Source organism: Eublepharis macularius, chromosome 8 (genome assembly GCF_028583425.1).
Source record: "Eublepharis macularius isolate TG4126 chromosome 8, MPM_Emac_v1.0, whole genome shotgun sequence".
Classification (NCBI taxonomy): Eukaryota; Metazoa; Chordata; class Lepidosauria; order Squamata; family Eublepharidae; genus Eublepharis; species Eublepharis macularius.
This window is the reverse complement of record NC_072797.1, coordinates 121,177,408-121,188,518: the sequence shown is the minus strand read 5'-3', so window position 1 is coordinate 121,188,518 and position 11,111 is coordinate 121,177,408. Positions and strand designations below refer to the sequence as shown.

At 45.8% G+C, this 11,111-nt stretch overlaps 1 protein-coding gene across 1 annotated transcript in view; it reads left to right on the top strand.

Annotated features, from left to right (window-relative positions):
- The window catches only part of RIGI (RNA sensor RIG-I), a 45,716-nt gene continuing 34,605 nt past the window's right edge, over positions 1-11,111 (top strand). The window contains exons 1-2 of the mRNA XM_054987098.1: positions 1-222; positions 8,877-9,011. Of these exons, the coding sequence (XP_054843073.1) occupies positions 117-222; positions 8,877-9,011 (241 nt within the window). The 5' untranslated portion in view covers positions 1-116. The remainder of the gene's footprint in view (positions 223-8,876; positions 9,012-11,111) is intronic.

Below are 11,111 nucleotides of genomic sequence, written 5' to 3'. Positions count from 1 at the left end.
GCCGGGAGCGGCCGGCTAGTCGGCGGGGGTCTCTCTTCGGCGCTTGTTGCCTCCGAAGCACCTGCGGGCTGCTTTGCAGCGAGAGCGTCTGCAGAGGCGGGGATCTCGTGATCAAGATGACCCAGGAGCAGAGAGAGAATCTCTTTTGCTTCCGCAGTTACATAGAGAAGTCGCTGAACCCGACCTATGTCTTGAGCTACATGAAGGAGTGGCTCTCGGATGGTGAGTGGGGGGCTCGCGTGGTTGCAGCGGGGCGGTGGGGCTGGCCTTGCGTCGCTTCTTGGCAGCCGCAGGGAGTGGTGAGTCTCGGAAGGGGAGAACGTTGGACCGGGAGAAAAGATCCGAGTTCCAATCCTTCAGTTTTTTCGAGGAGGCTTGAGCAAGCCTTGGTTGGCTTACCTTGCAGGAGTGTTTGGAGGGCAACTGCTAGTTACGCAGCTTTGCGCTCCCCGGGGGAGGGGGCAACAAACTAATGTAACGTTCGTGTCCAAGAATAACAGGGTGGGTTTAGCATTGGCTACATCTCGAGAGTTCGGGACTGAGCAGTGGGATCCATGTTGCAGCTCCGTTAATGAAATTATTGGTATGTATTGTTGAATGATCATTCCACTTTGTGCCAGAGCTCAGAATACAAGATCTGAACTGTCCTGTGCAGTAGAGAGTTTCATGGCAGAAGGGGGCTTTGAATCCAAGATTCCATTCCTTACATATGTTAACTATTGCGTCTGTAATAATGATAACTGTGAGTGTGTATATATATATACCTTGCAGCTATCTAACCTTGCAACTATCCCGTGAGGCAGAGAGTTTCATGGCAGAAGGGGCCTTTGCAGACAATTATTATCCCCACAACAATCACCTGTGAGAGAGCTGTGAGAGAGCTGTGACTAGCCCAGGGTCACCCAGCTGGCTTCAAGTGGAGGAGTGGGGAATCAAACCTGGTTCTCCAGATTAGAGTCCCATCGCTCTTAAGCACTACACCAAACCGGCTCTGAGACTAAGTGTTATTCATAATGGAATGACTGAAAAGTTGTGCACAGTCATGGTTTTAGCTTGAATTTACATTCAGAAGCATCACTTTTACAGCTGGCCTGATAGAAAATAAACTTGCTTGCATCTCCTTTTTCAATGATGGAACACTACTCACACTTTCAGCCTAACCTACTAAGCAGAGTTGTTGTGAGGAAAAACGGGACAAGTGGAGAACAATGTAAGCTGCGTTGAGTCCCCGCTGGGGAGAAAGGCAGGGTATAAATGAAGTACATAAATAAAAACATCACTTTTTACAAACAAAAGGAACAAACATGAAAGGAAGCTGAACAACAAAGCAGTAGATATACTTGGTCCTTGTGAGCCTGATTTATGACAGGATTTGCACAACCACTGAGAAAGTTGTTGGAAGTATTATGCGTCTCTTCAGTCCACCCTACAAACCATCCTGAGAGGAATTTCTCCTGCTTAGCAATACTGAAAGGCGGTCTGTACTTTGTGACAGGTGATTAAAGCCACCCCTCTCGTAACATTCTTTGTGCCTGCTATGCTCGTGAGAGGTTGGATCCAAAAAGAGGTATATACCTTCCTCTGATGCTGAGCTCATCTGATAAAGACTCCCAGAGAAGGGATCAGCTGAGATGCAGGGTAGATGGCTCAGGGTGGCAGTAAGGCAGACAGGATTATTTGCTAATCAGAACCATTGCAATTTTGGCTTCTCCCCCTTTAAAATTGCTTTTGGGAGGGGGGGAGTGTGACGGTGGTGGAGCGTGCCCTCAAGTCATAGCTGACTTATGGCAACCCTGCTGAGGTTTTCATGGCAGGAGGCTAACAGAGGTGATGTGCTATTGCCTGCCTCTGCAACGCTGGTCTTCGTTGGAGATCTCTCATCCAATTACTAACCGAGGCTGACCCTGCTTAGCTTCTGAGATCTTACGAGATCAGGCTCACCTGGGCTATTTGGATCAGGGTGGGGGGAATGTAACCCCATGCAAAACATGCTGATTCTTCAGTCCCCGATGGGTTATTTTATTGACCAATAGCACTCATCTGCAGTGAGCATCAGTTTGTTACCCCTCATCCAAACACAGGACTGCTAACCTCCAGGTAGTAAGCAACTAAACAAGAGGGACCTACTCAAAAGAAAAGCTGAAAGAGTGGATGACACAGGAGTAGGAAATAAGGCTCAATCACCAGAAATTTACAAAAACGATTTACAAAAGCAGTATACTGGAGTACAAGACTCTGAAGACCAATCAAGGAATCATGTACATCATAAACAGCACTGAGTTAATTCTGAGGTGCTGTTTGATTATGATGTACATGATTCTTTGATTGGTCTTCAGAGTCTTGTACTTATACTGCTTTTGTAAATTGCTTTTGTAAATTTCTGGTGATTGAGCCTTATTTCCTACTCGTATGTCAACCTCCAGGTAGTGGCTGGAGGTTCCTCAGAATTACAAGTGATCTGTAGGCAACAGAGATCAGTTCCCCTGGGGAAAATGACTGTGGCATTATACCCTGCTGAGGCTATTCCCCAAACCTGTCCTCCCCAACCTCAATGCTCAAAATCTCCAGGGATTTCTCAACCTGGAGCTGTTACCACGTCAGCATGAAGCTACTGGGAAAAATCTTTCCCACTAGCTTCATGTTAATGTGGTGACAGACCAAAGATGGAAAATTTTTAGAAGATTTGAGGCTATAGGGGAGAAAATGGCATCTCCCCCCCCCCCACAGGTATTTTGAGAAAAATGGAGGTACATAAAATAGTCTACATGTATTTCACTGCTTTAACAGCATAAAATGCAACACTTACCACTTATGATATAATACAGTATTCTTAAATGTATGACATTTGAAAATATAAATGGCTTAATTTTTTACAAGAACAAATTGTGAAGAGCCAAAGAGATCTTCAAACTACTGCACTCTAAAGAATTTCTCTCTCACTTTGGGGTAGAAAAAAAAAGAAAACACAAAATGGTAGAGTAAAGAAAAAGAAAATGTGTTATCTTATAGAAGCAGTTGTGTGTAGTTCTAATCGAGATAGCAACATATTTGAGTATCGTGCTTTCTGACATAGAAAACGTTGAACTTTTCAATAGTTTATCATCTTACATTATAGTATATTATCGCTTAAACAATATATATATGCCTTTATCTAGAATACACAAGAATTATTAGCTCATGCTATGTATTGTTCTTATTGTACATTGAGTGATGAAAACGTAATCCATGCAACGGTCACCTCCAGGTTAGACTACTGCAACTCACTCTACACTGGGCTGCCCTTGGGCCTGACCCGGAAGTTACAGCTGGTCCAGAACGCAGCAGCACGCGTCCTTAATGGAACGCCAATCCGAGCGCACATTCATCCTGTGCTGTGCCAGCTGCACTGGCTCCCAGTGGAGTTCCGGTTCAAGGTGTTAACCTTGGTGTTTAAAGCCCTTCACGGACTGGGACCTGTATACCTGCGGGACCGCCTCTTCCATTACGTCCCCTGCAGGGCATTGCGCTCTGCAGACAAGCAACTCCTGGTGGTCCCCAGCCCAAAGGACATCCGTCTGACTCAACCAGGGCCAGGGCTTTTTCTGCCCTGGCCTGGCGGAACGCTCTTCCACTGGAGATCTGGGCCCTGTGGGACCTGTTACAGTTCTGCAGGGCTTGTAAAATGGAGATGTTCTGCTGGGCCTTTGGCTGAGTGCCAGCAGGTGTCCCCCTTCTTCCTTCTAAGACCACCACTTTTTCTGGGGCTGCCCTTGGCCATCTACTATGCCCATATACGGACTCCCAAATATTTATTTAAATGGCCTGCACCTGGACTATTTTAATGACTTTTAAAAGGTTTTTTGGTTTTGTGATTAATTCACTGTGTTTTATGAATGTTGTGAGCCGCCCTGAGCCCATTTGTGGGGAGGGCGGGATATAAATCAAATCAAATAAATAATAAATAAATAATAAATTGCCTTAAATGACATTTCACTTAAATAGCAATAGCAATTAGGGGATTTTTTTCCCAATGCTCTCCAAAATATTTAGTTCCTCCTCTGGAAGCACTGAGAAATGTCCTTGGGAATTATTTTCTAATATTTTTCTGGTTTTTTTTTCCTGGACTGTCATTCTCTAGGATAGAGAGGAGCCGTGTGGGACCTGTATTATAAAGGAGATGCATCTCCTGGTACCATCAGTCAGATAGGACTAGACCTTATGCTATCTCGGCCATCCGGTCCAGATGTCTATCATGGCTGATGCTCTCAAAGGCCAAAGAGAGTCCAGGAGAATCAAAAAAGGAACACTTTTCCTGCCCATCTGGGTGACAAAGGCAGTTGTGGTTCCAAAACCAGGCCTGACATCAGATTGAAACGATAGATCTAGTCTATCTAAGTAAAACAAGAATTGCCCAGCTATTGCCGTGCTCCTAATGTGAATATTTGCTTTTGGACAATAGTTTTTAAGCTCCCCTGGATTCAGAGAGAACTTCTTCCAATGGGATTTCACAAGGCTTCACGCGAGCCCCTCCTTTAGCATTTGCTAATTTCGGGACTCATCTGGGCACACTCTACTAGATGGAATAAATCATGTGGTGCAAGAATTGAGCACTGACATAGTAAGCTGGACTCCTGTAAGCATCTTTCTGCCTTTTTTTGGATGTTGTGAGCTGAAATTCCTGTACGCAATTGTGATTTGACAGTTGTGATTTGATTGTTCTATTGCAGTACAAGAAAATAATGAACAGGAAAGAACTGGGATCCTTCTCCATTTATTTTGCTATGCACAGGGCTCATTTTGAGGGGGAATGCGCAGGAACGCAGTTTCGGTAGTTCTCCGAAAAGGTCACGTCAGGTGGCCCTGCCCACCTGATTTTTGGCCATTTTGGGCCCGTTTTGGCCTGGATCGGTGCTGAAACGGCCCAATTTGGGCCCAAAATGGCCAGGATCAGACCCAAAATAGCCAGGATTAGTCCTGAAACAGCCAGGATCGGGCCTCTGATGGGTGCTAGATCACTCTCCTGCTCAGCAGCAGCCCAATCCTGACCATTTTGGGCACAATTTCGGCCCTGAATGGCCAGGATCGGGTCCAAAACAGCCAGGATAGGTGATGTCAGGGGGTGGGGCATATGGATATCAGTTATGCTCATGACACTTCTGGCAAGTGTCAAGGGGCATGGCATATGCAAATGAGTTGTGCTAATGAGTTACACTAATGAGTTCCTGCAGCTCTTTTTCTACGAAATGGCCCCTGGCAATGCACCATTTGAAACTTAAATTCTTAAGCGTGTGGGATGACTTGAGCGCATGTGGTGGCGATCTCGTGACGAGGAGACAAGAACATCGTATAGGTTGTTTATGAGATCCTATGAGGTGGCAGTGAAGGCTGTGAAGAAGGAATAATATGCAGCTTCCATTGCATCAGCTAGCTCACACCCGGCTAAATTGTTTAATGTGGTCCGTTCATTGGTCGCCCCATCAGGCCGAGACCATCAACATTTGGATTTGGAGTTAAGCTGTGAGGACTTGGCGAGTTTTTTTGCTGACAAGATCTTGTCTCTCCGCCACGACTTACCAGCCACAGTTGATACAGTATGTGAACTAGAGGCCCCTTGGCCGTCCGCGGGGCAGACATTTGATCGTTTCAGCCCACTTTTCGGGGAGGAGGTGGACAGGGGTCTGCAGGTGGTGCGACCTACCACATGCCCCTTGGACCCGTGTCCATCATGGCTGGTAAAAGCTAGTGTCGACAGACTACGGGATTCCTTGGAGGCGATTGTTAACTTATCCTTAAGCTCTGGAGTTTTTCCTAGGGTGTTAAAGGAAGCTGTGGTACGGCCTCTCCTGACGAAATCATCTTTGGATTCTGCTGATCTGCTCAGCTACCGCCCAGTCTCGAATTTGCCATTTCTGGGTAAGGTGGTTGAGCGGGCGACAGAAAGACAACTGCAGAATTTCCTGAAGGAGACCTCGGCCCTAGACCTCTTCCAGTCCAGTTTCCGCCCAGGACATGGGGTGGAGACGCTGTTGGTCGCCCCCACAGATGATCTCTGCAGGCAGCTGGATCGGGGCGGATCGGCACTGCTGATTTTATTGGATCTGTCAGCAGCATTCGATACGGTTGACCATGACCTTCTGACCCACCGCCTCGCTGATGTGGGGATTCGGGGGACAGCACTGCAGTGGCTAGTCTCCTTTCTCCATGATCGGGGACAGAGGGTGGCGCTAGGGGAGAGGTTATCGTCTTGTAGGCCACTAGAATGCGGTGTGCCACAAGGAGCGATACTCTCCCCGTTATTGTTCAATATTTATATGTGCCCCCTCACCCAGCTGGTGCGGAGTTTCGGGCTTGGGTGTCACCAATATGCAGATGACACCCAACTTCATCTGTTGATGGACGGCCGACCCGGATCGGCCCTGGATGTCCTGGAGTGTGTTTTTGAAGCTGTGGCTGGATGGTTGAGACAAAGTCGGCTGAAACTGAACCCTACGAAGACGGAGATCATGTACTTGAGTCGTGGAAATGTGGATTCAGGACCCCGGCTTCCTGTGCTCGATGGGGCAGTGCTTACACTGGCTCTGAGAGTTAGGAGCCTGGGGGTGATTCTTGATTCCTCCTTGACAATGGAGGATCAGGTCTTGATGTTTGCCAGGTCCTCTTTACTATCTTCGTCAGGCCAGGCAGCTTGCCCCCTATCTGTCATCTCGCAACTTGACTACAGTGGTACAAGCAATGGTCACCTCTAGACTGGACTACTGTAATGCATTCTACGCTGGGCTTCCCTTGAGCCTGATCTGGCGGTTACAACTGGTGCAGAATGCAGCGGCGCGAGTTATTACCAGAACACCAGTATGGGAACATATAACACCGGTACTGCTCCAGCTGCATTGGCTACCAGTGGAGTACCGAATCAGGTTCAAGGTTTTAGTACTAACCTATAAAGCCCTAAGTGGACTGGGACCGTCGTACCTGCGGGACCGCCTCTCCCCATATGAGCCCCAGAGGACTCTTCGCTCAAGCGACAAACATCTGTTAAAGATCTCTGGCCCTAGGGAGGCCCGCCTAGCATCGACCAGGGCCAGGGCGTTTTCGGCCCTGGCCCCAACCTGGTGGAACGCTCTGTCTTGCGAGACCAGGGCCCGGCAGGACTTGTTATCATTTCACCGGGCCTGCAAGACGGAGCTGTTCCACCAGGCATATGGGTGATGTTGGGCGGTGCCCCTCCTCCCTAGTAGGGGGGTGAGATTCTGTGCCCTCCCGCCCAAAGTCATCTCATACCTTTATATGATCGCTGTAATCTGCTCTATAGACGGTGATAGGTGAATGTATAACGTGCTGCTATGTTTTTATTTTTGATAGCTGTATTTACATCATGCTAATATATGTTTTAAATGAATGATATGTATTATTTATATTTTTAATGGCTACTGCTAGTGAATTGTGTAGTGTGTTTTAAATTGTTGTGATCCGCCCTGAGCCCACTTGGTTGGGGAGGGTGGGCTATAAATTTAAGTTAATTAATTAATTAATTAATTAAATTAATGTTATACACTTGGAGCACAGGCTCCTTATTACCTTCAGGTTATCGGACATGGACACCTTTGTAAATTGGACAAGGTGCTGAAAACCCCTCCCCTTTTATTTTGGCCACTGATAGATTGTAAATGAATATCGTAAATATATATGGGCGGGCAAGCTAATAATAATAGATATGATCCAAAATTTCTGTCTAGCTAAATTGGAGCCATCTTCCTCCCTTCAACACAAAAAGCCTTCCATTGGTGAAACACACCTCTTTCATCATGGCAAGTCTCCATATGCCCCTGGACGGCTCCTTGCGTCAAAGAAAGGTTCCAGAGTCCGACGTGGCAGAATCCAGTCTTTAGATCCAATCTAAGGCCTGTAGGTTTTCTGGCTTATATTGAGTCACACGATTGCTCTATTAAGCCTAATGTTGTAATATCTGTGGAGTTGCTGGCAGTCAAAGGTCTTTCCCATCACCTGCCACTGGATCCTTGGAGGTACCGTGGATTGTTCCTGGGACACTGAGCATCCAAAGCAGATGTTCTGCCACTGAGCTGTGGCTTAAATTTGTGGAAATATGTAGACTAACTGGGCCTATTTTAGCACATTATGGCCATTTCCACACACGTTGAATAATGCACTTTCAATGCACTTTCACAATCCTTTGGAAGTGGATTTTTTGCTCCACACATGGGCCGTTTCCACATGCTGTTAAAGAGACGGTCTACTTACTGAAGGCTGGCATTTTTTTCACAGATTCCAGATGCCTCCGATTTCAAATCGGAAGCAGGCAGTTTGTCTTGCGTCTGATCAGCGTCCTTGACCCGGCACAGGAAAGAGTGGGAAATCCCAGTCTCAGAAAAGACGCTGATCAGACGCAAGACAAACTGCCTGCTTCTGCTTTGAAATTGGAGGCATCTGGAATCTGTGAAAAAAAATGCCAGCCTTCAGTAAGTAGACCGTCTCTTTAACAGCATGTGGAAACAGCCATGGAAAAGCAGTTCCAAATGTTCACTAAACAGTATTGAAAGTGGATTATCCAACGTGTGTGGAAGCAGCCTATGTGTTCTCTTGGGTATTCTATTTCAATATCAGAAAATACTACCTAGCGCCACAATAAGCTGAAATGCATCTCCATAAATATGTACCCTCAGCTCAATCTTTCCTTCAATAACAACTCAATCGTGATTTGAGGTGGAAAATCCGGAGCCCAATTCTTTCTCCTCCCTTTCCTCTAGAATTGTGGCAAGTCTTAATCGGCTGTGGCTCAAGAGCCTTCACAATATAAAGCTTCTGTGATTCCCAGTCTCGCTTTGCTTAGAAAATAATGTTTACTTCAATAATGATAGAAGTTTTGTCTGGTTTCAATCTAGAGGATGTGGAGAAAATTCAGAAGGAGGGAGATAAAGAAGGCCCGACAGCGGCTGCTACACTTTTTCTCCAAAGCATTCTGGACCTCAAAGAAGACGGATGGTTCCGTGGCTTTTTGGACGCTTTGCACTCAGCAGGTTTGGTTGTGCAGGAAAACTTAAATCGTGAGATGCACGTTTTAAAGTATTCCGCTCATCATGGCATGGAGGAAAAATAAAAATGCTCTGGAACATATTAAGTTGGTAGTATCCGGTCACTATAACACCATAACAGCAACGACACTGAATGTGTTAAGCTATTTTCAGAGGGTTAGTTTTGGTATACCAACTATGTGTGATGGGAGCACACACTGCTTGCAGTTCTCCTGATACATGCAGTTGCTATTTTGTGTGAAGGAGGCAATGCATGTATTTTTCATTCATGAATAGCTTAAGTATGACTTAAGTGACTCTCGTGTTGAGTTTGTGTGTACTGAAGCTGGAGGATGCACACATTGTCCTAGTAACACAAAATGATTATTGTGCATATTAGGAGGATAGTGGTTAGCACATGTTCCTGTTATCTGTGGTTGGTGCACCAAAACTAACCATCTGAAAAGGGAAACCTGCCACTTTTTAAATTAGAAGTGCTTCTGCAAGTGGGCAGACTCCCCTTTCATAAAATGTGCTTTCTTCTACTAAGGCCCTGACTTGGATAGCCCAGGTGAGTCTGATCTCATCAGATCTCAGAAGCTAAGTAGGGTCACCCCTGGTTGGGATGGGAGACCTCCAACAAAGACCAGGCAATGGCAAACCACCAACGAAGACCAAGGTTGCAGAAGCAGACAATGGCAAATCACCTCTTGTTAGTCTTGCCATGAAAACCCTGCCAGGGATTGCCATAAGTCAGCAATGACTTGAGAGCACTCTCCATCGCCACTTCTACTAGGAGTAATAGGTCTATGTGGAATACTGTTGTTTATGGTTTGCTATGTTTTGAAGGAAAGCTATCACTTTTACATTTTCTTCATGTCAGTGCTTGAGGAACATTGACATTTTTACAGATGTGTAAAGTTTGTGATGAAGGCCATAATTCTAACATGCTTTTGAACAGGCTTCTTATTCTTTTCTGTGCCTAAGCACTTGGAAACTATGAACCAAATGACATATACTTTGTTGCTAGAAAGTTTCAGTTATTGAAGGTTAAGGTAACAGATGCATTTTGTTAATACACGCAATAGTTTCCTGTGCTTTTCTCAGAGTTTCGTGCTGTGCTGTCCTGTGCCGAGTTAGCATGGCAGCCATCTTTAACATGACCGTTTTGTCAATGTTCCCCTAACTATATTTTTCTAGTCTCTCTGAGATGTTCAATAGATTACTTGAGCAAATTCAGTAGGAATGGTTTTGGGTTTTTTTGCAATTAATTTGACATGAAACCCTGTTTTTACAGTCCCTTTGTAAATTCATAGTACAATTATCACAAGAGTAAAGCTGCCACATAACCCAGGCCGTTTTCACACTGCTTACCAACCACGGAACATTGGGCCAAGCTTCCAGAACGACAGTGTCTTCCTGGTGGGATTTCGCACGTTCTTGTGCGAAACCGCACCGGAAGATGCTGTCGTTTCGGGAGCTTGCTGTGATGTTCTGTGGCCAGTAAGCAGTGTGAAAACGGCCCCAGTATCATTTTTCAGTGCTTTCACTGCAAGTGAAAAAATCCAAAAACTAGCACACCAGGGACAAAATGTCTAGCCATGCCAGTTTTCCTCCTGTTTATCTTTATACTTGAAGAGAGTCAGTTAAGCAAGTCCCCATCTCATTCTGAATTGTCACAGTCCACAGTCCGTTAGAATTCGACCACTTCATTTGCTGAGTATATAAATCTGGCCTCATAGAGCATCCCACTTTCCCCCCTCTCCACTAAGGGGTTAATGTGTAAATAGACCCTTGGAGCAAGATTTTTGCGACCTATTTAACTAGGAAGGTTAGTGATAGAACATTAAATCTGTTTACATGTCTAGATGATCTTTCTGTGTCAGACTAGTGATCTTCAGCCTTTTGAGACCTGGGAGATACTGAGCTTCAAACCTGCGGCATCGGAGTCACGTGATAAGGAGTGAAGATGGCCTCACTGGTGTTGAGGACAGGACCAAGGGCAACAGACCAAGAGAGCCCTGGGGAGGAAAGACAGGCAAGGGTCCATGGAGGAATCCTTTCCACCGTGTCTTGATATCTCTCTGCTCCTCTAAGTGTATGAAG